General features: G+C 36.4%; 1 protein-coding gene across 1 annotated transcript in view; it reads left to right on the top strand.

Moving 5' to 3' along the window:
• The first annotated feature begins 4,316 nt into the window (after positions 1-4,316).
• Positions 4,317-26,911, top strand: part of TTN (titin) — a 289,480-nt gene continuing 266,885 nt past the window's right edge. Inside the window, exons 1-13 of the mRNA XM_055119737.1 lie at positions 4,317-4,453; positions 6,833-6,936; positions 9,593-9,796; positions 11,386-11,673; positions 12,140-12,225; positions 12,316-12,608; positions 17,259-17,592; positions 18,164-18,316; positions 18,947-19,084; positions 20,879-21,007; positions 22,170-22,307; positions 22,903-23,040; positions 23,698-23,835. Of these exons, the coding sequence (XP_054975712.1) occupies positions 6,846-6,936; positions 9,593-9,796; positions 11,386-11,673; positions 12,140-12,225; positions 12,316-12,608; positions 17,259-17,592; positions 18,164-18,316; positions 18,947-19,084; positions 20,879-21,007; positions 22,170-22,307; positions 22,903-23,040; positions 23,698-23,835 (2,130 nt within the window). The 5' untranslated portion in view covers positions 4,317-4,453; positions 6,833-6,845. The remainder of the gene's footprint in view (positions 4,454-6,832; positions 6,937-9,592; positions 9,797-11,385; positions 11,674-12,139; positions 12,226-12,315; positions 12,609-17,258; positions 17,593-18,163; positions 18,317-18,946; positions 19,085-20,878; positions 21,008-22,169; positions 22,308-22,902; positions 23,041-23,697; positions 23,836-26,911) is intronic.

The following is a 26,911-nucleotide window of genomic DNA, read 5'->3' as shown; positions in this document are numbered from 1 at the left end:
TATTCTTTATGTTTCAATAAAATACAAACATACAGTTTTTAGCTCCCTAAGATCTAAGATGAACCCTTACTCTTGACAGTCTGTGCTGGCTGTGGTCTTGGGATAAAATGGGCCCGAGTGCTTCCCTTCGGTGGGTAGAACTTATTATTTAGCAACAAAATCACTCCCAGGGAGCATCTGTTGGTGACTAAATCTGATATGATTTATGATTTCCTGTCTCATGTTTCCCGAAACTCAGCATATTTCTTCATTAGGTTTTCTTAGTATTTAGACTCTGCTTCAATTCCATGTATGAATTCTGAGGTCTTTCAGAGAAAGGTGACATGTACTTCAATATGTTCTCTTGTCCAAGATATCCTAGAAAACAATACCTTGAGTATTCACCCAGGTAGTGACAGAGTTGATCAAATAATTTTACTAAGTATAGAATTTATTTCACTTTTCCATGCTTGGCAGCAGCAAACAAAACACCCACCATATGTTTCTCATATCCTCACTGTACAAGCATAACATCATTTAATCTTTTCAATATTCCTCTGAAGTGAGTATTGGAATCTCCAATTTACAGCTGACAAATTTGAAACTCAGAGAATGAAGTGAGTTGCCTGAGACCTCCAGTGAATGGGGGAACATTTCAGGTGTCCCTCCAGGGTCATTACTCCAGAGTCAGTGGTTTAGAAATCTTCTGGATTTCAACTTTATGAACTTTCTTATTGTGGTAAAAGTTTAAATAATCTCATTAAAATAAACTTTCTGTTGTTAATAGTGCATTAAATATATCAATAACTATTAATATACCCACAAGTAACTATAGAAATCAACCGATCTTATATTACCAATGCTATTATAACTGGAGGTAGTAAAAATGGGGAAAAATGAAATCTCTTCTTAAATTTTAAGCACCTGTCCCTCAGCCCTGCCCATTTCCCTAGTGTAGCTTTGTCTCTCTAAGTCAAGGAACATAGACTGTAATCCTTTTAAAAGGGTTGTTTAAGTCTGCACATTCTTCCCTGTGGGCCTCCTGAATTTTTTTCAATTCCCTTATGTAAAAATAGCTCAATAATAAGACTGCATCTCAATGTTAAAATGCCTTTTAAGTGGAAAGGACTATCACTGTATCACTGTCATCCTGTTGCTCATTGATTTGCTCCAGCGAGCTGGCCCAGTTAACATCTCCATTGTGAGACTTGGTGTTACTGTCTTTTGGCATATAAAATACACCACGGGTGGCTTGCCAGGTTCTGCTCTGTGGACGGGATACTCTTGGTAGCTTGCCAGGCTCTCCGAGAGGGATGGAAAAATCGAACCGAGGTTGGCTGCATACAAGGCAAATGCCCTACTTGCTGTGCTATCGTTCCAGTCCGGAAAGGACTGCATATATATATATATATATATATATATATATATACACATATATATATATTACTACTAAATATTACTAAAATGCAAACTCCTGAAAGGCAGCTATTCTCTCTGTTGTGTGTATTGCTATAATTCCAATGCTAGAACTATAATTGACACACTGAGAAAACACAACAGCATGGAAATGAGTTTTGGAAATGTGTATTTTGTTTTTTCACTTAGAAAAGACTCATATTTGGCTAAAAAATTGTGCCCATTTCTAAAATAACCCTTAGATAGTTCTTGCTTTGGTAATTGATCTAGATAAAGTAAACAAAGTCTAACACTACCAACTATGTAGATGAAGTGATTGTACTAGCTTTATACATATTTTAGGTCATAGATTATCAAAATGTATTCTTGTATAGAAGTTTTTGTAGACTATAGTCTTCAAAAGTGCAGGATACATAACTATTATCCTGATCACCACTGTAGTGCTTATCACCACTATAGGCCATCACCTAACATATCTGACACAACATCACGATTGTGATTCATCTAGCAGATTCATCATCTAGCATGTCTGACACATCACAATCAATCAAATACATCATCTAGCATGTCTGACACAACACCACAATCAAGCAGATACTTATTGAGCCAGTATGCAATGATAGGACCTCGTAGCATAATACTGTAGCCCACTGTTCAACATTAAGTATGCTTAATGTATGCTTATTGGATTGCTTTGACATGAGACTAAAAAAAATAACGCTATGAATTCCAAAACTAAGTTGGTATTATATCTGAATGATCAGCTGTTTGGGATTATCTATGGGTCTCCTCCCCACCATTCGCTGGAAAAGTGAGATCTAACTAACTGCATCAACAAACTCCCTAAATCTGGGTAGATTTATTTTCCTCTGGACAAATTTCCTATATTCCATCTACAGTACATTTAATCTTAAAAGTAGTGGCTGTCTTGATCACCTACTATTCACTAATTCAATAGTATGGATTCTCTCTGAAGCAGTCACTGGTTCCTTTAATCATTCCTTCCTTTTTCCCTCTCTCCTTTCTTCTTCATTTTCCTTTTGCTCATAACTCTAAATGCTGTTTAAAAATGCAGATGCCAAAAGGCAAGAATATTACCATTGTAGCAAAGTCCAGAAAAGTTCCAAAACAAAGAGATTGTTTGTTTTGAAGAAACAAACTTTGTTCCTTTGAAGAATATGGCTTACTTTTTTGGTACTTGTGCAGTCTGTATCTTATCAAGAAGAAACAAGTTTCAAGATTCTATTCACTCATTGTCTCTAGTTCCCATAAGAATTAAAGTTTTTTTGATTTTATTTCCAACAAATGTAAGCCATTAACATGTTTCACATTAGCTTAAATGAATCTGAAGACATACATACATGCATACATATACACAAACTCATAACACATTTTAATCAGAGTGTTGGTGAATATACCCCAAACCTGAAAGATTACTTATCTGAGTTTTAATTTGCATTATATCTCAAAGACTGCCTATACCATGAATCTCTAGGTGAACATAATAATATACATATAACATGATATTAGTTATGGAATAAAACAGTATTATGGCAGATAAAGCATATTGGGGAAGTGATATTTGTACACAAATCACTGCTAAAGAAAGTAAATGCTAAATATATGATGTAATATTGTCTATGTACTGTACAATAGCCATTTTCTAATATATTTTAGTTCTGGTGAGTGTAAATAAATTAATCATTATATAAAAATCACAACATATGAAATACTAAGAAATTTCAAAAGTCTACCTCATAGCTGAGTTATTCCAGAAGAGGAATTTTTTTTATAGACATAAATTTAAATAAAACTTTAAAATTTAGATCTACTTTTTTTACAAGAAAATCCTCTTTACATTATCAACAGGATAATTTTCTTCCCTCTCAGTAGAGTTTTACAAATCTCTTCGCTGAACCATTATAAAGCTCTTTAAGCATGGCCCTTTGTATTTGAAATATCTCTTGCTTGAAATTAAATTCAGTCCTAAAATAGCAACTATATCATCTCCTAACCACTTCCCATTAGTAACAGCAAACTCCAGAGATTAGTAAAGTAATCTTCATGTGCCAGGAAAAAGAACCCTATGGATAATTTAAATGTAAGATTTGGCTACTCATTAAGGAGAGGCACATACAAATTTGTTAATATTTATGCTACACAAAACCCAAATCTGATCAAAGTAAAACAATTGTAAAGTTTGGAATAAACCCTGAGCAGGGTTCAGATTTCTCCGTCAACATTATTTTTTGCAGAGTTGTATATACACACTTAACTCATTAACATTGACTTAATTCTCACCAAAGTAAACTGGATTCTGGGGAATGCATTATATACAAATAAGCTTTCTTTAATGCTAAAGTTTATAGTCACTGATTCCTCAAAGATGGTGAAGTCTTATGCATGAGATAAATCCCCTCATCTGCTGTCGTGATTGACAGGTCCATTTGGTTGGTTTTATGGGGGAAGGGAGTAGGAACAGATTCTGACACAGGTCAAAGTTCTCAGATTTGTGGGTATTCTATATGACTGACCACACATATTTTCCTGTTGCCATATATTCTTCTTAGACCAATGTTTTCATACTTTAATATGGGCAACAAATGCTCTCTTCTAAGTCTCAACACTCTTATTCTTTAAAAAGGCTCAATTTCTTGGATAAGGCCTCTTCTGAGGTGCTAAATTTAGCACTGCCAATCAGAGGAACAGGTGGTGTGTGACACTACCAAATAGGTCCTTCTCCCATCATGCTTCCCTGAGAGAGCCAATCACCAGGGCCCTGCTTGAAGATGTGGGCCTGTCAGCAGATCTGGGGAATAAAAGGAAAGGGCCCAAGCCAGGCTCTTGAGCAGTCGTGCATTCCCAGCCTTGCCTCGGGTGTAGGGATTGCATAGAAAAGCAAAACTACACAGTCGTGACTGTGTAGTTTTGTTTTTAGGTTTAGAGGCTCACCGATTCATGTTAGAGATGGTCGAAAACACCAACTCTAGATAGGACGTCGTTTCAGAAGCAACCTTGGGCTTAGTCCCATCCTTTTTGGGCACTCTTGAGAAATCAGGTGAGCAGCTTTTTTTTTTTTAGTAGAGTTCCTTTCTAATTAATTTTTGGTTTCTGATTACCTTTAAATGCTCAATGCCTATTGTGGAAGTGTTTGTCTAACTACTTGTGGCCGGTGCCGATCTGTTCTCTAAATCTGTTTGTCCAAATTTGTTCTAAATTGAGTGAATATTTCTCTTTAAAAGGCTTACAGCTTTAGTAGGTAAACACAGCTGGTTCAAACTATTAAAATTCACCTCATATTCTAAACATGTTAAAGTTGAGGTCCAAAATGATGATAAAGCTGTTTGTTTCTTTTATAGACTCTTTTTGTCTGTTGAGAGTGTTCAAGGTTATGTTACTCAGTGATAAAGTGAGACACACCAAGAATAGCTCTGATAAAATGCATGTGGTATCAGCTACACCCCGATGACTTTTTAAGGGAATCAACTGCTGAGGTATCAGTTGCAGGGCAGTGACAGAACACTTGCCTGCTGTCAGTCAACATTGGAGAGTTTATTTTGGGAGCATGGCATTTAGATGCATACCTTCACCCCTAATTAGACAAAGGCAGTCTGAAGAGCAAGTGCAAAAACAACAAAATTTACCTAGACAATAGGAATGAAAGATCAATTAAAGTCAGTTACTCGAAATATATTCAGAAATCTGAAAAAAGCTATATAATTTTTCTTAAAATATTCAGAAAGCCATTAACATTTTAATATCATTCATCATCAAACTTTATGATATTGGCTAAATACTGACAGAAAAGTAAAAAATTACATCTTGGAATCTTTTAATTTCTAAAATACATTGTGATTTTTTGTCTTTGTAGAATTGGATTTCCATTTCCAAAAGCCTGTAAATATGTGTGTGTGTGTGTGTGTGTGTGTGTGTGTGTGTAAAACACTCTGTGTAAGAGAATCCAACTATTTATTGAAGATGTACTAAACTGTAAACATAAAAAGTTAACTATAAAATGTTGGTCATCTTAAAGTGAATATGTGACAGTAGAAGTTTCCAAAAATTTTTAGTCACTGAATTTTCCTAATGCAAATTTTATAATTTTGGAGAATTCTGGTTTTATTTTTCTATAGCTAAGTAAAAAGTTAACAATAAGATACATAATTATTGTTATGAACATGTACCATCAAATTTTAGTAATCAAAAATTTTTTAACTAGTAACAAGGAAGCAGTTGGCAACAGAGAAGCTCCTTTTTTATTTCAGAATAAGAAAATAATCACATAGAATCAAGGCATTTCTACATCAGGCATTTTGCCCACATAATCCAATTAGATAGCTACTTTTTCCCACTTATTTGCAACTTTTATATTCATTTCTTTAATCCTGATTGGTTATTATGAAAGCACAGGCATTTTTTTAAACTTCATTTTATAGATCACATCAGTCTTATTTTTTAGTCTTTATACAATGTGCCTAATTATAAAGTTAGTATTTTTCCTTCAGATCTATAAAAATTTGGTCTTCTCACATACATTTCAAATCTCCTCAATTTTCACTTTAGCAGTAGCAATATTTATTAAACTGTTACAATTTGAAGAAATAGCAAGAAACATAAAATATGGTATACTACAAATACAGCATATGGATAAGGTTTTCCAAAATTCTTCAGGAAAGAAATTTCCAAGTTCAGCTTTTCACCTTTATTCATTGTTTGAAAAAAAAAAAACGTGATTATTTAAAGTAATACCAAGTAATAAGGTATGTAAAGTTTACAAATATTAGCAGCAAAATTAGTAAAAAAAGTAAAATAATAAAAAACAGTAAAAAATATATTTTTTAAAAATTATTTTAATAGTTTAGTGCCAATCTCTAAATTGACATGAAGATTTATTTAAACTTTTCAATTCATTTCTTTTATTATTTTTATTACCTCCACATTTTTTTCCCTCCATATCTCATCCAGAGTTTTCACCCTTCTTTTTTTTTTTTTTAAGGGACCATATGGGATGCTGGGAATTGAACCCGGGTCGGCCGAGTGCAAGGCAAACGCTCTACCCGCTGTGCTATCGCTCCAGCCCCCCACCTTTTGTTTTTTAATTTTTTGCTTGAATTTTCACCCTTCTTAAGACTAAATTTTCCTGTCACTAGGAACTTGCAGTCAGCTGGCTGGACCGCCCCTCTCCATAGTTCCATCCGCCCTTCTCACCTCCCCTCCCTTCCCCACCCCAGGCCATTTTCCCTTAAACTGACTAATCTATTCATTTGCAAGGAAACTCAGGGACCAATTGTACAAATTTAAGACACAAGTGGGCCCATCAAAAGCTCAGAGATGAACTTTAGAGCTAGCTGTTTGAAAATTGCTTCTCGGCCGCCTTCTCTGAATAAACTCGTGTGGCTCTTTCTAGTGACATCCTAACTTTCTCTTACTTTTTCAGAGTGCCTGAAAAGATGACAACCCAAGCACCGACGTTTAAGCAGCCGTTACAAAGTGTTGTGGTACTGGAGGGTAGTACCGCAACCTTTGAGGCTCACATTAGTGGTAAGCACACACTGTCCCTCCCTCCTTTGTTTTCTTCACCTCCTTTCCACTAAATTAATTCATTCTGCTGTAGGGCTTGAACCAAGTTGAATGCACACTTGTGCTCTGTGAAATTGGTTCAACGCCATAGAAGGGTCATTTTAAAGGTATACTGCTCACAGAGTACTGACAAACCTTGACAGTATAATGGGCTTTGAAAATGTTTTATTCATATTTTAATTCCACAAAGCAAAATAATTAGCATAGGATTAAAATTGCTGTCAGAATCCTGCTGCTAAGAAGGCCCAAATTTGGTCATTCTATATTTGGGTTCAGATGCAGACTCAGACAGAAGCCAAGAGCCCCAGCTCCTTAGGGGCCAGCGCTGGAGTGCTGGACAGGTGGTCTGCGGCTGACCTGTCTGTGTGTTGAGTCCCAGTTGTTTTATACGGAAAACAGCAGTGCAACTGCCTTTCCTTAGAAGCAGAATTTCCAGTGATGAGCTTACTCTTAAGTTAATTTTTTAATCTCTTATTTTAAAACATCATTGATTCTAGTAAATTAAAAGATTTTCCAATGTTCTGGAAGTGCAACAGAAATAATATATACTTCTCTGTTCTGTATACTAAAGAAAAACATTGGCCCTATAATTTAACTTAAAAACGAGAGTTGTATCTTTTTTATCTTCAGTTTTATCTAACTCCAAAGATGGTTCCAGAAAATATTGGCTGTGTGAGGCCTTTTATATTCTAAAAAATTAATAATAATAAGGTGATTCACAAATAAACTACAGATAACCTAAATATTACTGTTTATATCTCCTTCTGTATTATTGTAACTGGTCATGTAAGATTGTATGAATTAAGTAAATCATGCTTGATATACTTTCCAATGGTGTGTTATTTCTCTTACAAAATATTTTATAGATTATTTTATAATGACTGTCATCACTGTCATCACATTGCTCATTAATTTGTTCGAGCGGGCACCAGTAACGTCTCCATTGTGAGACTTGTTACTGTTTCTAGCATACCGAATACACCACGGGTAGCTTGCCAGGCTCTGCAGAGCAGGCAAGATACTCTCGGTTGCTTGCTGAGCTCTCCAAGAGGGACGGAGGAATCAAACCTGGGTCAGCCGTGTGCAAGGCAAACGCCCTACCTGCTGTGCTATCGCCCAGCCCATATTTACATAATAAAGATGTAAAATAAGATTTGCTTTTTCTTTCTTTCCTTTCGTTTCCTATTTTATACCACTTTATTCATAGCTAGATAGCATTTTATCTTAGATTGCACAAGTATCATATAATAATTCTGATTTTTCTACTATGTACATATAAAGACCAATGTAATTCTCCTAATACACAATAAACTGATTGCATTCACTTATTTATCTTGTAATACTCAGAAATTTATGAGCTTAGCTAAACACATATGGCTTCAGTAAGAATTTTTTCTGTATTGTGAGCAATGCATTCTGCCTTCTTCATAGCTTTTGTTCCTTCACACGAATATGCTAATAAAGTCTGAGGAAAACAGTACTGAAAGTACTAGATACCTATGAATGCATCAAATAAACTATTTACAAGGTTATAGTGGAAGACAAGCTAATAGAAGAATGATAAAACAACTTTTTCCTGGCTTCCTAAATGACCTCAGTATAAAGAGAGAGCACCTGACTTTGTGAAAAATGTAAAATAAACAGTGCTCTGAATTAGCCTGATGGTTTGTGAATACACAGGTTTGACATGCTTCAAAACAAACTATGGGCTTGGTCTTCACAATTTATGAAAAGTAAAAAAAAAATCTGGTTTTTTATTTGCAACTCAAACAATACATGTTTTTCTGGAAGGCTAGGTTTGGCTTTGCCTCTTACTTTATGAGAAACTGCCTCCCCTAAGATAGCATTTCATTAGTAATTGCTCATCTGAAAGGCTGGAGAGTTCAGAAAGACACTGTTCCTGCAACTGTAGAGGAGAGAGGACATGCACATAGCGCTTTGTATTCTTAGGTTGGACTTTCAGATCTCTTTGCTGCTTTTGCTTGCTCTCCATTTGTTTTTGTAGAGGATAAGACTCACTTATTATTTCCAAGTTCCCTTGGTACTTCACCTTTCCAAATGCCTTTTAGAATTGAAATGATGTCATTGAAATTGCATTAGCTAGAGCCTCGGACAGAAGGACAGGGGATGGAAATTCTAGTTTATTGAGGAGCCTCAGAAAAATCAGAGAGGGGCTTGAGCAATCGTACAGCAGGTAGGGCATTTGCCTTGCACGGGCCGACCCGGTTTCTATTCCTGGCATCCCAGATAACCCCCCAAGCACTGCCAGGAGTAACTTCTGAGTGCAAAGCCAGGAGGAACCCCTGAGCATCACCGGTGTGACCGCCCCCCCCCCACACACACACAAATTAAAACCAAAAAAAAAGAAAAACCAGAGAAACTTTAGGACTTCATTTTCCTTCCCAATAAAATTAAAGGCCTGGCTTCCACATAAACCCACATACTTCCCTAGTGGTCTGCAAGCTCAGGCTTTTATTATTTGGCTGTCAAGTTTTCAGTATCATAATACAGTATCACATGACAGATGGGTAGCTTATAAGGGTTTAGACGAGGCAGTAATCAACATGCACCAGACAGTGGCCCACTCAAACCTAAAGATGAATTCTCTGCTCTGCAGGTTTCCCAGTTCCTGAGGTGAGCTGGTTTAGGGATGGCCAGGTGATTTCTACTTCCACGCTGCCCGGCGTGCAGATCTCCTTTAGCGATGGCCGCGCTAGATTGATGATCCCCGCCGTGACAAAAGCCAACAGTGGACGATACTCCCTGAGAGCCACCAATGGATCTGGACAAGCGACTAGTACTGCTGAGCTTCTGGTGACAGGTAGGCTTGAAGGGATTTGTGGGGACCATCCCGTCTTTTCCCCAGTGCATCACAGACATTGGAGGAGGATTCATAAAGTACCTCTGCATATCAGAGACAGCTCCAAGTCTAGACAAGGCTGGTGGGAGATTGCGTTGAAATCAGAGTTTGCCTTGTGGGAGTCAGCGTCTCTCAAAAGACAGAACAAAAGTGACCAAGAATCAGTTCCTCTATTGTATACATTAGCCACTCAAAAGATTTCCAAGGAAATACTAAAACATCATGTTTAGGAGCAAGTGGGAAGGCTTGCTCCCATGTGTTTACAAAACCACTGTGAAAATAAAGAACTCACACTTTAAGAAGTACCCTAGATAATAGGGAATTCTCAAGTCATCCATTCAATAAACACTGCTCTGGCAGTAGAATTTAACAATTATTCTTTAATTTCTAAAATTATAATAGGGAACATAACAGGGGCTAAAGAAACATAATAGGGGCTGAAGAAATAGTACGGGGGTTTATGCACTTGCTTTTCACATAGTCAGCTCTGGTTTGATTCCTGGCATGATATACAGTCCCCTGAGCTTCTCCAAGAATGATTCTTGAGTACAGAGTCAGGAGTAAACCCTGAGCACAGTTTGGCCCCAAACTAAAACAAAACCAAAAGTCATTAGTGTTTAGTGCATAGTAAATACAGAGATGTCAAATGCTTCTTTACATTTTAAAATCATGACTCCACTTCCTCAGAAAACTTATTAAAAACATTCACAGTTCCTTTAACTTTTATATAATGTTATAGATGTTTATCCAATAATCCTTAACTTTACACTAATCATTTTTAGGGCTATAAGTGACATAAATGAAGGCTTTTTAGGTGAGTGGGGTATGAACTTTAAGCATACACAGAAAAGTTAGAAATGGAAAATGCACAGGCTTGTCAGCATCTGCTATTGCTTGTTACTCAAAATCAGGTCAAAATAAATCCTGCTCACCCTTCATATTTATCTTATGGAATTTTTCATTCAATGTATTTAACAAAAAATTATTCCTTTCCATAGCATAACTACATTGAATCACGTCATTATTTGAAATGATATTTTAAATGCAAGTAAATATTTGGATTATTTGAATACTGATCAAGTTAGGGCTGCTTTTAGATTTTTAAAATCAAATTAAAATGTGATGATCTGTAAGTCACAGTTGCACCCATCAGACGAACCTTAGGAATTAATTTTATTGGAACTCAATGAAATACAGAAGATTGCTTAATATGTTAATATAATGCTATCTGTGATACTGGTTAGAAATGCTACACTAGACCTAGATTTTTCTTTTTTTATCCTTCTTCTTTTTTTTAAATGTAGTAGCCTAAAACTGTTAAAGAAAACTGTTAAACAAAATTTGAGTAAAATTTGGTGGGATGATCTTCTGCCGTCTACAATACTCCATTTTTGCCATCAGTTGTTCACTAAGTTGGGGCTCAAGGTCAGGCAAGGATATTTGCTTCAGGAAGTCATCTTCCAGTTCTGTAAGTGGAGCCGTGAGTGTTTAAAAATAGCCTGTTGATATCACACTCACTCTTGGTCCTGATTTTCCTGTTTCTCCTGCAGCAGAGACAGCGCCACCCAACTTTGTTCAACGACTGCAGAGCATGACCGTGAGACAAGGAAGCCAAGTGAGACTCCAAGTGAAAGTGACTGGAATCCCTACACCTGTGGTGAAGTTCTATCGGGACGGAGCTGAAATTCAGAGCTCCCTTGATTTCCAAATTTCACAAGAAGGCGACCTCTACAGCTTACTGATTTCGGAAGCATACCCTGAAGATTCTGGGACCTATTCAGTAAATGCGACCAATAGCGTTGGAAGAGCTACTTCAACCGCTGAATTGCTGGTTCAAGGTGCGTACTGGAGGTTAAGGAATAAGAAAAAAGAGAGGAGGGCTGATTAAGGATGAACTGGGGTCAGGGGCTCATCTGCCTCTTCCCTGAGGTCCTCCAGATGTTGGGCGTGGCAATCAAATTTCAACACCTATCAAAAGTCTCTGAGACATGAGCAGAAACTCAGAATCATTGAAGTAATCTATGGTTAGTAACCCCATTATGAACTGGAAAGTATTTCAATTAAGCCATTTACATTTTCAAATTATTGGCAAGTGATGGATTTTTTTTCAAAGACCTATGTCGATTCTTATCTAATAATGAACATTTCCTATTTTTAAGCCTAATTTGTATTCAGAGAACCCCAAACTGTGCATTTTCCTCTGTTGGGACAACTAGAAATGTTATAGACTTTGCAGTCAGACATAATATGATTTCTTTTAAAATGGGTTCATCTTCCTAAAGATGCATCTTTCCCTTCTTGCAGGCGAAGAAGTAGTTCCCGCTAAAAAGACAAAGACAATTGTTTCGACTGCTCAGATTTCAGAAACAAGACAAACCCGAATTGAAAAGGTACTTTTCTAAACTGCTGATTTTCCCATCTTGCATACAGGTGCTTCACCAATCCCTTCTCAATGTGGTCTTTGTTTCCCTCTTTTCCAGAAGATTGAAGCCCACTTTGATGCCAGATCAATTGCAACAGTGGAAATGGTCATAGACAGTGCCACTGGGCAACAGCTGCCACACAAAACACCTCCCAGGATACCTCCTAAGCCAAAGTCAAGGTCTCCAACACCACCCTCCGTTCCTGCCAAAGCGCAGCTAGCTCGACAGCAGTCCCCATCGCCAATACGACAGCAGTCCCCATCGCCGATACGACAGCAGTCCCCATCACCGATAAGACAGTCCCCTTCCCCTGTCAGACACGTGCGAGCACCGACCCCATCTCCAGTCAGGTAAAGTCTACTAATGCATCTTTTAGCTAGGTTAAATTCATAAGAAGAAAAGTAGAAGGAAGAATGTATCATTAAATAAAGAAGGTAAATAAAAAAGATATTTAAGATTATTTTCACCGATCTTATCTCTAGTTACATTCGAGAACAGTTGGAATTTTAATTCTAAATTCTTATTTATCAGCATTTAATAAGTGTGTGCTTAGGGGCCACGAAAATAAGTATAATGAAATGAGAAAAGCACAGAATTTAAGGTTCAATGTGCAAAAATTGGGGGTTCAGTGTCCAAAATTGCTAACAAATGCCCTATCCTTCATAAATTTGTATTGTTAACAAATTAAGACTGACCTAGAGAAATAATTATTTACAAGACATCCCTTACTATAGACAGCTCTTTCTATGCCTGACATTTGATTGGCACCCTCTGAATATTATCTTATTAAATATGACAATAAGGGCTGGAGAGATAGTACAGCAGGTAAGGCACTTATCCTACATGTGACTGGTCTGGGTTCAACTTCCAGCACAGCATATGTTCGCCCAAAGACTGCAGCAGTGATCCATAAACACAGAAGCAGGAATAAGCCCTGAGCTCAACCCACCCCCAAAACAAAACAAAAACCAAAACCAGTGATAATTACTTCTAAAAAATATTACTTCAAATTTTATATGTAGCTAAAGAAGTTAAGTAATTTGCTTAAGGTCTTATGTCTTTGGCAAGAGAATCACAATAAGAATTACTTCAGGGTGTTTTGAAGGAGTCAATAAAACAATTTGTTGAAGGTGCCTTGTAAAACAGAAATAATTATACAAATGTTCTGTGTCAATACTAAACAGAAACATCTAAATACTTTGCGTATGCTTATGCTATTATATATAAGAAATAAGTTGATTTTGATATTCACTTAAGAAGAAGATATTTCAGAGACCAGAAAAGTAATATAGGAGGCAAGGCATAAGGCACTTACCTTGCTTATAACCAACTCCAGTTTGATTCCCAGCTCTATATATTGTTCCCCAAGCACCACCAGGAGTGACCATTGAGCCCTGAGCACCACATAATGTGTTCCAAACACTTTCCCGTGGAGAGATTTCAGAAGTAAACATACACTAACAAGGCTCAAGAATTGTATAATCAAATAGAATTTATTTACAACAAATTTGAAACCTTAGAATTAGGTTTAACATGTTGAGGTTACTGATATAAAAAAGGTGAAAAATATGAAAAATTTGAAGAAACGAAAAAGAAATTTTGATCAATTAAATGAAGTAAGACATATCAAGGAAAAGTTCCCCTTCCAAGAAAAATATTGAATATGCTTAAAGATAGAGCTGACCTAAAAAACACACAAATTTACTGTAAATTTACTGTATTCCAAATAGTATAGTACTGATAAATGAATAGAAAATATATCAGAGGTAGCAAAGAGTGCAAAAATAGATTCAAGTATACAGGACTCAGTTTTTAAACAAAGTGAACTTTCAGTTAATGGGAAAAAGAATATTTTAGTCTACAATGACTGTTACTCTGTTAAGCTATATATCTGGAAGAAAATAAATCTTTATCCTCTACCTCACACCATTTACAAAAGAAATATCTTGAATAAATATCTGAATTTAAATACAGATTAAGTATGCATAATTATCACATATATATGAAAAAATTTAGGGAAAATATTTGCAAGGGAGAGGATTTAATTAAAATTTCTAATTAAATTTTAATTTAAAATTAAAAATAGATTTCAGATTTAATCCCTTCAAAATAAAAACGTATGTAAGGCAGAAGAACATTGCTAAACCAAAGAGTACACTTGTGAAAAGAAAAATTAAGGTATTCGTTACTCAAGACATTTTATGCAACATCTCATCACAATTGCAAAAATGCTACAATGGAAAGGACACATGAGTAGAAACAGTGCATTTACCTACAGTATATGGTGATGCCCAGTCAGACCTCATAAAAGGAGCCAAATGCAAACAACAGATCTGAGGGCATGTACTTGCAGCATTTATGATAGGGAACTAATGCCAGATATGTTTAAAGAAACTTCCACAAATTACAATTTTAAATGGAAAAAATAAGTAACATGAAAGGATACAAATATTTCCACAGGTGAGGCAATGTAGTATTCAATAAATATATGCAAAAATGGGGCCAGAGAGATGGAACAGTGGGCAGGGTGCTTACCTTGCATGCAGTGGACCAGACTGATCCCCAGCACTCCATGGAGTCCCCTGTGCACCACCAGGAGTGGCCTCTGAGAGCAGAGCCAGGAGTATACTCTGAGTATGCCTGGGTGTGGCATGAAAACCAAAACAAATAAACAAACAAAAGCTTGATATTCTCCAATCTTTGCTATATTGGCGACTAAAAATATTAAATGTATGTATTAGTAAATATCAATATGAAACCTTGAACAAAGAATTTAGTTTAAAGCGCAAGTTGGGCTATCAGATTTTTTTAAGTGTTCTTTTTCATGCTATCTACAAGTTTGAACACCATAAGAAAGACCAGTTGTGCTGTCTAGGGAGACAAAAGTTTTGCCATATTTTTAATCCAAGTCTAATAGATATTTAGAATTACAGAGCTTCTTTGATTTCCTAGGAGGCATTTTGACTACTTGAGCAATTCTGAGAGTTCATTAATAACAGTCCTAATTTCTTAGCCTCCAAATTCACCTTGCAATTATTAAAAAATACAAATATTCCATTTGTGGGAAAAATAATGACTATTCAAGATAGGCTACTTCCTAAATGTTTCATGGTTTAATCTTGATTTTGTCAGAAAGTAAAGCAAATATATTTTATTGAATAAAGGGCATTGTATCTAGCTGTGACCAAGGGATTATTTTTATTGTAAGAGCAGAAATAAGTACTTTCCTATAATTTCCTATAATGACTCAAATTACATTGATTTTCACAGTTATGGGCTTACCTGCAACCTGCTGCTAATCACTTATGTCATGCTAATCATGTCTTTAACTCTTTATAATCCACTTTACTAAGTACAGCAAAAATAAATTCTAAAGTTGAAACTTTGTGAAGTATATGTCACTGCTTTTTTTTTTCAATTGGCATACAAATTAAGTTATTCTAAACCGATGTTTGTTATAATTCTAAGGCAATCAGTTTCAAAATAGTTATGTTTCCCTACATCTGCTTTGAATTTGACGACAATTGCACATATAAAATGTAAATTTACTTCAAGAAAATAAACACTTCTTTTAGAAATGATTAAACACTTCTTGAAACTAGTTAATGCTGCACTATATGATGAAATTTACTCTGCAATTTAGGGCAAATATTAACTTTACCTTGAGGCTTAGTTATTGTAAAACTGTTTCATTTATGATCAGTATAATTTAAATACTGTGCAGTGGCAGTATCTTTTTATTTCCCTCTATGCAGTAAATGCAATTGTAAGTCTACACTGCCACCTAGGGGGGAAATAAAACAAATTTTATTAAGAAATAATTGTCACTGTCACTGTCACTGTCATTGTCATCCCGTTGCTCATTGATTGCTCAAGCGGGCACCAGTAACGTCTCCATTATGAAACTTGTTACTGTTTTTGGCTTATCGAATACACCAAGGGTAGCTTGCCAGGCTCTGCCTTGTGGGTGGAATACTCTCGGTAGCTTGCCAGGCTCTCTGAGAGGGGCGGAGGAATCGAACCCAGGTCTGCCGTGTGCAAGGCAAATGCCCTACCTGATATGCTATCGCTCCAGCCCAAGAAATAATTAGTTTTAAAAAATTTTTAATTTAAAATAATTAAGCAATGCCTAGGACCACTGCATGGTTAGGATCAGTTTTTTTGGTTGTAAATGCGCAAATTAAGATTCTTCTACTGAAGCTATTTTACTTTGGACACACAGAGTGATGAAAAATATTTCGAAGAAGGCACATCCAGGTATAATCAATGAAATCAAAGATTATATAAAATCCTTAGATTTCGAGTTAACCAGTGTCATAGTAACTCTAAGTTCTTTTAAAGAAATCCAAAAAACAATAAGGATGAGGATAAATAAATACAGAAGAAGTCGAAGTAGTCCACAACACTTTGAATAAAACCAGAGTTTCCAAAGTACACTGTATAGTCTATATCCAAAATGTTGGACATATCCTAAAACTGTTGGCCTATATAAAAAAAAATCTATGAAAAGATAAACTAGAAAGTTTCTTCTTAGGCAGGATTTTCACAAGGCATAATGGCTGTGGAAAGTCTTGCAAAAAAAATGGGTAAACTTTGGCCTAGAACTGCAGAAGCATTTTGATTCAACACCTATGTGACAGCCCCTCACCACCCATCCTAAATCTGGGAGCACAAAGAAACTCAAGAACAAGTCGTTTTGACCATATTTGTTTATATGTGTAAATATATTGTCAATATTTTAAGGAAAATGATGAATTTTTTTTAATGCTATAAAGTGGACAGGTTACAGGAGCACGTAACTCAGATCTGAGTGTGACTCACAAAAAATTATAACAAAATGGGCTTTCTGAGATTTAAAACAAATTACTTCCAAACGCTCTTTGCTCCCTAAGTATGTGATTGATGCATGATTCAGACACTCCCAGATTTTCCCGTCATTATTCAGATCCCACAGTCTATTCCTCTTTTGACCCACCTTGACCAAGCTGCTTGGTTTTCAGGTCTGTGTCTCCTGCGGGGAGGATCTCCACGTCCACGTCCCCCATCAGATCTGTGAAGTCCCCATTACTCATTCGGAAGACTCAGACACCCACCTTGGTCTCAGGCCCCGAAGTGGCTCCCCCTTGGAAGCAGGAGGGCTACGTGGCCTCTTCAGAGGCTGAGATGAGAGAAACCACGGTGACAAGCTCCACGCAGATTCGGACAGAAGAGCGATGGGAAGGGAGATACGGGCTCCAGGAGCAAGTGATGGTCAGCGGGGCTGCGAGCGCTGCTGCCAGCATGTCAGCCAGTGCTACCTTCGCGGCAGGAGCTGCTGCTGCTGGAGTTAAAGAGGTACCCTCAGGGGCCAGAGGGCTACTGCAGTTGGTGGGGCGCTGGTCTTGTATGAGGCTGACCTGAGTTAGGACTGCCAGGAGTGATCCCCCAGGGCAGAGCCAGGTGTGAGCCCTGTGCACCACTGTGTCACACTCTCCGCTCCATCTCATCTCCACCCCCACCCTACCTCCACCCGCAAAGGAATTGTTAGAGATTGTCTTGTTCTGTTTTACTTCATTTCACATTCTGGTTTCTCAGACCAGAATCCTGCTGTGAAACACACCGTGTATAAGTTGGCAGGGGGGAAAAGTCCCATGAAATCAGAACTGAAACAGAAACTGAAGACCCAATTTGGCTCTACGCTTTATGAAAGTATTCTTAATTGGAACAAGATGCTAACCTCTGAGAACTTCATAAAATACATGCAAAAATTTGGTAAAGGATTTTTAAGATACCTCACAAAACTCTCTCTTGGTGCTGATCTGCACGCATCTAAGTTAACACAGGTAGTTCAGTGTCTGTATGCTTTTGTATCATCCACCGGGCATGTCATTTTAAAGAACAATGTACTTGGTCGTTGCTAATCCAGGTGAGACAAGAAACTGACAAAAGTGCAGCTGTTGCGACTGTAGTTGCTGCAGTTGATATGGCCAGAGTGAGAGAACCGGTTATCAGTGCTGTAGAGCAGACTGCTCAGAGGACAACCACGACTGCCATGCACATCCAACCTGCTCAAGAACAGGTATGCACAGGGCAGCCAGGCTGATCTGACCAACCAATGCCTCAGTCATTCTGAGGATAGCACCGGAGGCCAGTCGCAAATGGTGGTCTAAAACATCAAAGGTATTCAAACACTTGCTATTTGACAAAGTGACTGTTCTTTGTCAATTAGGTAGACTGGTAAGAGTTAACTATTAGAAAGGAGATCAGGAAGTCATCTGAGGTATTCAAAGTATAAGGTTTGAGAGAGGTCAAGTGGAGGCCAGAAAACTCAGCCCAACGATGAGCACTTTTGCTTTCGGTGCTACAGCCCAGAGCACTTAAATCCAGAGCTCATTCACTACAAGAGCCAGGTATGGAAACCATTATTGGAGGACAGGCATTTACCTTTCTCTAAGCTTTCCCCAAATATCACTGCTTTAACTTTCCTCAAAACAAATGTGAGACTTGATTCATGGTTGAGAAGTGTTATAAATCCAGGATAATTTCCCACCTCATATTTGAATAGATTTTCTGTTATAGTTTAAAATCACTCTAGCTTGGCTTCTTATCCTCTCCTGTGTGACATTTATGTCTTTATCCTGATTTATCGCTGCGAGTTTTTATATAAGGTGCATTAAAGTGTTTCCTTTCTCTCCCCCATGTAAACCAGATAAGAAAGGAGGCGGAGAAGAGTGCTGTAACCAAGGCAGTAATGGCCGCCGATAAAGCCAAAGAACAAGAATTAAAATCAAGAACCAGAGAAGTAATTATGTCAAAACAAGAGCAGATGCACGTAACTCATGAACAGGTGAAAAAATGGCTTTTGATGTGAGATTATGTTTGCTACCTTTGTTGACATAGATAATGTTTACTCTGAAGAGTGTTGTTTCTTGTACAACATGGTTATCCTCACACTAATGGCATCTCCTCGTATCCTGGGCACAGGATACCAAAGCCCAATAAAACCACTGGATGCTCCTCTGATGCAAAAGAAAGGGATCTCTATGAACACATAGTGGGGGCCAAAATAGGAACCCTCTTACACTGATCTGCATTGATCTATACAGCAGGCTATGAGAAGAGAGGAAGCCAGGAAAAAGAAACACTTGCTGAGGGAGTGGTAGGGAAAGTAAAATGAAGACTCAACACACAATCTTTGGAAAAAGCTGAAAAACTGCCCAATTGCTTCCTGCCTCCTTGGGTGAACATCCAGGGATGAATTTCAAGTGGAATGGACAGCCTGGCCTTTGTAGATCAAATGACCAGAAAACAAGTGAAAAGGACAGACCACAACTATCCAATAATTAGGGCCTTCAGGGATAGAATATATAAAGCCTAATTAGTAAGACTATTGGTTTTGGAACCAATTGTCAGTTGGGTGCTTTGAGAAGATGAACTTTCAAATGTCATTCAAACCTGATATCTTGAGTATTAGTGATAATTTCTGAGAATGCAAAAAAAGAAAATGGGGAAAACAATCCCAGCAGTGTGTATGCACGCGCGCGCACACACACACACACACACACACACACACACACACACGTACATACATCCCTGAGCATCCAAGTCCAAACAGCATCCTACAGGGTGCTAAACATTTGAAAAGCATTTTTCCTGGAATATATATAGAAGTTTAACCCCACAATATCTCAATTTTATAAGAGATGTCTTGTCATCCCAACCCATCACAATACTTTGGGAAGTTTAATTGTTTATACAAAATGAGAAAATTGTCTATTTCTCATATATGAAGTTAAAGAATCAGAAAAATTATTTCCAAAACCTTCTATCCTTATGGCTTATGCTCTAAGGTTACCTTTAGGGGACAGGGAGATAGGTCAAAGGGATAGTGTGAAATTCTACATGTAGGGGGCCAGCTGTGTTCCATCACTGGCACCACACGGACCACTGACCAACAGAGTAGGAGTAGCCTTGAGTAGTGCTGATTATGACTCCAAAACTGAAACCAAACAAACAAAAATGCTCTTTACATTATAGAGTAACATAGAATAACATTGTAAAGTATCATTTACACAAATTGGAAGTCTTTTAAAAAAAAGACATTAAGTCTCTCCTGCAAATCAAAGAGTACTGGGGGACCAGGGATAGCACTACACTGGCAAGAAAACTTGTCTTGTAAACCCGAAGTTGGTGAAGCATCCAATTCAATTCCTAGCACCACATTATGTACTCCAGTGCAATCCCAGTGGCTCTGCTATTGGGGAAGCCTCACAAAGGTCTCACAACAAAGAAAGTGGCCTCTGGTGAGTTTTACAGCTGAAGTGTGAAAATATCAGAACCAAGTGTGTGTGACCTCCAGTCATCACAATGCAACAATAACAAAAAAAAAGGCAATGAAATAAAATAGAAATAAAACAAAATCAGTGTTGAGTCAACCTTTTTTCCTCTCTATATCCTCACTAAGTTTAGAGTGAGGAAGAATGTAGTCATACATATGAAAAGGAATTTATTGATTAGCATTGCCATCAGGGAAAGGATTTTGCTTCTTTCTTCAAATTATTAATTTTTAATAGTAAGCATTATGTTGCTACAATCCGAGATAAGGAGACAATAAGGCCTTGTGTTTTATTTTTTATTTCAGATAAGAAAAGAAACTGAAAAAGCATTTGTGCCAAAAGTAGTAATTTCCACAGCTAAAGCCAAAGAGCAGGAAACAAGGATTACTGGAGAAATTACTGCAAAACAAGAACAAAAGATAACTCAAGAAACAGTAAGTTTGATTTTGTAAATACTCAAGTTCATTGATGAACATCATACTCTAGTCAACTGTATGTAATTTACAACAAAAACTCCTAAATAAAGATTTTGTTGTTATTGTTTAGATATAGTACTGAAACTCACTTGAGTAATAACAATTTCTATTCAGTTCATTGGTTTTGGGTAAATTGTTTATCTGCTAGAACAGTCTGGTGCACATCTGTGACATTCTAAAACATACCAAAGAAAAAAACAGATTAATTCCTATCAACTAAAGTTATCCACTGATACAGTAAAGTTTTCATGCACATCCTGAGCCATTGTTTACTCAGACTGTTGCACACAACCGTTGCATATATAAGACACAAGCAGGAGTATGTGCACATGCATGCACACATGTATGTGTGTACAAACCACCAGTGACAAAAACTCCAACAAAATTAAAAGTGAAAGTGAAGGTATTGGTGAAAACCAGTACTTCTTTAGGAATGTGTTCTATTCCTGTTTGACTCAACAGAAATCAAAAGTGTTTCCTTCTATGTGCTGTAGAGCCATGTAAGAAAAACCTCAATGCTACCAAATTTACTTCTTCCCGTGTGTGAAATTAAGCCTTAAAATATCAGCAAAGATGCACATATTTGAATTCTCTTAAGATCAGGGGAATACTTTCATTTATTATTATTGATCTCATGCTTTTTGCTATTACCAGAGTACATACCAAAAGAAGGCACAGTTGAGAAAACTATATACTTAAAAGATACTCAGAGGCTATTGCATGGATTTCTTTCTCCTTAGAATTAGACGGACTCTGAGTAAATAAGAACTCTACTTGACCTAATCAAGGCATGGAACTAGTCTCTGTTACCATTGCAATGTTGTTGATTAGCAAGTTCAGCATGGTTTTCTGGTCAGTTGACAACAGTCCCTCAATAGAAACACTCAAGTTAAACTATATCTCAAAGGTGTGCACTTACCCAATTTATAAAACAAATTGGTGAATGGGCAAATAAGCTTCAGTAAAACAGAAGTCCACATTTGAAGCACAAAGATATTCCCTTAAAATGGAAATGTGATCTTTTCTCTCTCACCATTAAACATTCTGTGTTCACTGAAATATTACAAGGGTATTTGTGGCATTTGAAACTCAAATGTTGATTTTACTCTAAAAAAATTAGATAATACAGAAAGCTGAGACAGCTGCTGTATCTATGGAGGTAGATATCACAGCAAAGTCCACAAAACTAGAAACAACCCCTGGAGATTCTGAAGAAATTGCTACACAAGATGACCAAATACACATAACAAATGAAAAGGTGATGGCTTCTTTGGGTGTGACATTCTCTCACTATTCCATCATTTCACTTGCAAGTCACCTATGTTTTATTTGTGGATATAATCACACTTTTTCACCTCTTTCTCTTTTGATAGCTAAAATAGAACACTGTAAAGTCTCTTATGCATTTTCTGCCACCATTCTAGTTTTCACTGACACTTTTCACACCTAACTTATAGTCTTTCCCTGGATTGTTACTAATACATGATAATTCACTTTAATATTGTCTATTGAAGTAGACTCCATTGTATAAAAATGAAATGAACATTCTGGGTTATTTACTGTAATCAAAAATTCTGGTAATTAGAACTTCCCATTAACTATTGTAAGAATCACAGGATAGAGAGAAATCCAGTCTTTATTTTTTCATTGCTAATTACGTATTCTTCCATTTAGACTAGGCTTATCTTCATATTGTTACAATGAATATTAATGATGTTTAAAGCAAGAAGTTATACAGGCATGCAATTAAAATATCCTTGAACAGAAACTTACTTACTTTCTCCATTGTGATGCTATATTAGAAGTTATAGGACATTTAATGATAATTTTCTCATTTTTAATTGTATAACCAGATAATGAAAGAAACTAGAAAAACAGTGGCACCTAAAGTTATAGTTGCCGCTCCCAAAATCAAACAACAAGATTTAGTATCAAGAACTAGAGAAGGCATCACTACCAAAAGAGAGCAAGTTCAAATAACTCAGGAAAAGGTGAATACAGATATTTGAGATGGGCAAAGTTCATATTTAAACTAATTTTCCAGTGAAACACTTATTACTACCTGATAAAAATTATTTATTTATATTTTACCTTTTGAGTCCCTAACTAAAAATAAATGATAAATGTGTGACTATCTGCCATTAACTTTATCGACATATTTTATTTTAATTTGTCTATAATATGTGTCATTCATTTTATTCACACTATTCTCTGCATGAAGATTAAACTGATTTTATTAAACCAATATATGGAATCATCACAAAAATTTTACGTTACTGGGGCTGGAGCAATAGCACAGCGGGTAAGGCATTTGCCTTGCACGCGGCTGACCTGGGTTCTAGTCCCAGAATCCCATATGTTCCCTGGAGCACCGCCAGGCGTAATTCCTGAGTGCAGAACCAGGAGTAAACCCTGTGCAGCACTGGGTGTGACCCAAAAAGCCAAAAAAAAAAATTTAAGTTACTATTTCTAAATTTTTGTGATTCCTAGTGAGTATATGCAAACATTTTCAAGTGTAAATTAACTTATTTGTGTGGTTAACCCTGAATAACTTCATCTTGTATCCTCACTAAGAGGGGTGGGAAGGGTCAAACCTATGTATCTGAAGACCTATACAATTTAAACCTTCATTTTACCGTAATAATCAGATTAGAAAGGAAGCTGAGAAAACTGCCTTGTCTACAATAGCAGTTGCTACTGCTAAAGCCAAAGAACAAGAAGCAATACTGAGAACTAGAGAAGGAATGACTACTAGACAAGAACAAATCCAAGTTACTCATGGAAAGGTGACTATTGATATTTCAAGTGTGCAATCCCCAATTATAATATATTAATACCAAATATCATGTGAAATCTTCTACTATAATACATTAATATGAAATCCCTTTTATAATATATTAATACCAAATATCAAGTGAAATAATTTTCTTGGTAATAAATGTTTGAGGCATTGTTAACCAATTTATTTTTCAAACAGTTGGAAGCTAAAATTATTTATTATTAATATTACTAGATATTTCTTTATCCAATGATTTGTTTATTATTATTTTTATATTTTATTGTTAACCTCTTAGAAAATCTTTGGAAGCTGATGATTGAAATTGCATGTAGGCTAAGATACTCCATTAACATAAAAATGTATGTCATGAATCTTATTGTCATGAAGATGTATGTTCTTATGTCGGCATCCTCATAATTTCAGGATATTACATTGTAGAATATGGACTTAGTAAATAATCTATGATTTTCTTCTGTGGAAACTTCCCCAACTGTAAATATCAGATAAGAAAAAGAGCTGAGAAAATGATAATGCCTGCTGTAGTATTTCTCAACTAAGTAAGCTGTAATATTAAAATCTAAACAAGAAATGATTCAACCAGAACAGATTCATATATGGTTATTGCATCTATTTGTAGCTCTAAAGTTTCCATGAATTAATCAATTTCCCATGAGCTTTATAGTTTTCTCCAGATCAGGTAATTAGAAAAGTAGTTCACTATTATTATCTATTGTTAATATAGCATTTGGAAATTAGAAACTAAGTTTCAAAATTTCATTAAGATGTTAGCTGAGCTCTGTTTATATTTTCTTTAATGTTGTTTCTGTCTCTAGATCTTTGGTGTTTTATAAAAAATTATTTCAGGTGTCAGGTACTTGCTGACCTGATTCCCAGCACCACATGTGGTCCCCCAAGTCCTGAGGAAATACTCCCTGAGCAGAGAGCCAGGAATAAGCCTAATCACAGTTGGGTGCAGCCCAAATTTCCCCAACCCTCCCCAAAACATGATCAATTAGGGAAATTTTCTAACATAATACTGAAGAATATATCAGCATTTAAGAAGTCCCATTGATGACAAATTAATTTTAAATATATATATTTGTTCTGAATTATATAAACCTATCTTATTTTTGTGTTAAAAATTAGCAAATAATAGAAGCTGGAAAATGTCTACACCCAAAGCAATAGTTTCCATGACTAAACTACTGAACTGACCACCCTGCCTGCCAAGGACTAGAGAGGATTTTCTATTGATCAAGAACAAATGGGGGCTGGAGTGATAGCACAGTGGGTAGAGCGTTTGCCTTGCATGCAGCCGACCAGGGTTTGATTCCCAGCACCCATATGATCCCCAAGCGCCACCAGGAGTAATTCCTGAGTGCAAAGCCAGGAGTAACCCCTGAGCATCTCAGGGTGTGACCCAAAAAAAAATTAAAAAAGAACAAATTCATCTTTTTTCATGATGAGATGAAAACTAAAACTGATGCCGTGGAGATGAAAAGAATTGTTTTATCCCATTTCATCATCAGATTTCCAAACCTTTCATCCATCATAAACCATGCCCCAAATGTTTGATTTAATCTTTCACTCTATTAACAAATACAGAAATTCAGCCCAGTTTCTCCAGACGAATAGTTATTATTCCTATTTAAAAAGCCATAATACATACCCTATTTTGAGTGTCATTCCTAAATTAAATCTCAGCATTTAACTGATATTAGTTGGGGCACTTCTAATCTAATATTTGATCCTGTTCATATAGAATCCAAAAGAAAAAAATGAAGGGATAAATGAAGTCAACTAAGAAGAAGCTGCCAGCATAGAGTATTCATCTACAATTGTCCAAAAAGTACCACAAGCACTGATACTGATGTGTATTAACTCAGGAGAAATACATGGATACTTCCCTAATTTACAATGCCTTTGGCATAGTTAAGATATTTTTATTCTTTGCACATATTTTAAATTAAGGGCAAGATTTAAATACTTTGGGGTCAGAGAGATAGTACAGTGAACTTGGCACTTGCCTTGCACACAGCCAACTAGGGTTTGATTCTGGCACCCAATAACGTTCCCCCAGCACTACCAGGAGTGTTTTCTGAGTGTCAAGCAAGGAGTAAGCCCTGACCACAGCCAGGCATGGTCTTAAAAGAAGTTTTACATATTTTAGGAGCCGGGGAGATAGTTCAGGGGTCAAGACACACAAGGTCCCGAGTTCATCCTTCATCTCTGTAGCACCCTAGCCCCCAATATTGTCAGGTATAGCCCTTGAAGCCTTCAGACTCTTCCTAGTGACCTGAGTAGTCCCCCAGACCACTGCCTCCAAGCACAAACATAACACTTACCCTGAATATCAGGTTCAGTGGTCAAATATAGCTTGGAGAGGCCACAGGCCCCCTGATCACTGCTTTGGAGTACCCTCAAAAATGATTTCTATATTTCAATTGTCAATAATAATTTCTATGAACCAAAACATAACTTGTTGCTAAAGTAAATAAAATGAAAACTGAACCTAACCCATAGATTAGTTTGAGTGAGCTATAATGTAAATGTAATTACAAATTCAAATATTTATCTGTATCTATAATATAAAATTTGCATTAACCATTAAAAATGACACTATCACTGTCATCCCATTCTTTACCGATTTGCTTGAGCAGGCACCAGTAACATTTCCATTCATCCCAGCCCTGAGATTTTAGCAGCCTCTCCTTATTCGTCCTTCCCAACAGTGCCATACTAGAGGCTCTTTCAGGGTCAGGGGAATGAGACCCGTTATTGTTACTGTATTTGGAATATGGAATATGCCATGGGGAGCTTACCAGGCTCTGCCATGCAATTATTAATCTTATTTTTATTATTAACTTATTTTTAATTCATAATTGAAATAATATAATACAAATAAATATACTTCGGTAATATATCAAGTATAAATGGAACATTGTATGCATAAAACCTTTTTACTAGCAGTATTGTGAGTAATGGTGCCTAAGACTAAAATCTTTTAAAAATAATAATTATGCAATAAAAAATAAATAATACATTGTATAATTAAAAGAAATTTATCCTAAGACATAACTATA

This window comes from Sorex araneus, chromosome X (genome assembly GCF_027595985.1).
Source record: "Sorex araneus isolate mSorAra2 chromosome X, mSorAra2.pri, whole genome shotgun sequence".
Classification (NCBI taxonomy): domain Eukaryota; kingdom Metazoa; phylum Chordata; class Mammalia; order Eulipotyphla; family Soricidae; genus Sorex; species Sorex araneus.
The sequence above is the reverse complement of the archived record's forward strand: the minus strand, read 5'-3'. Positions and strand labels throughout refer to the sequence as shown.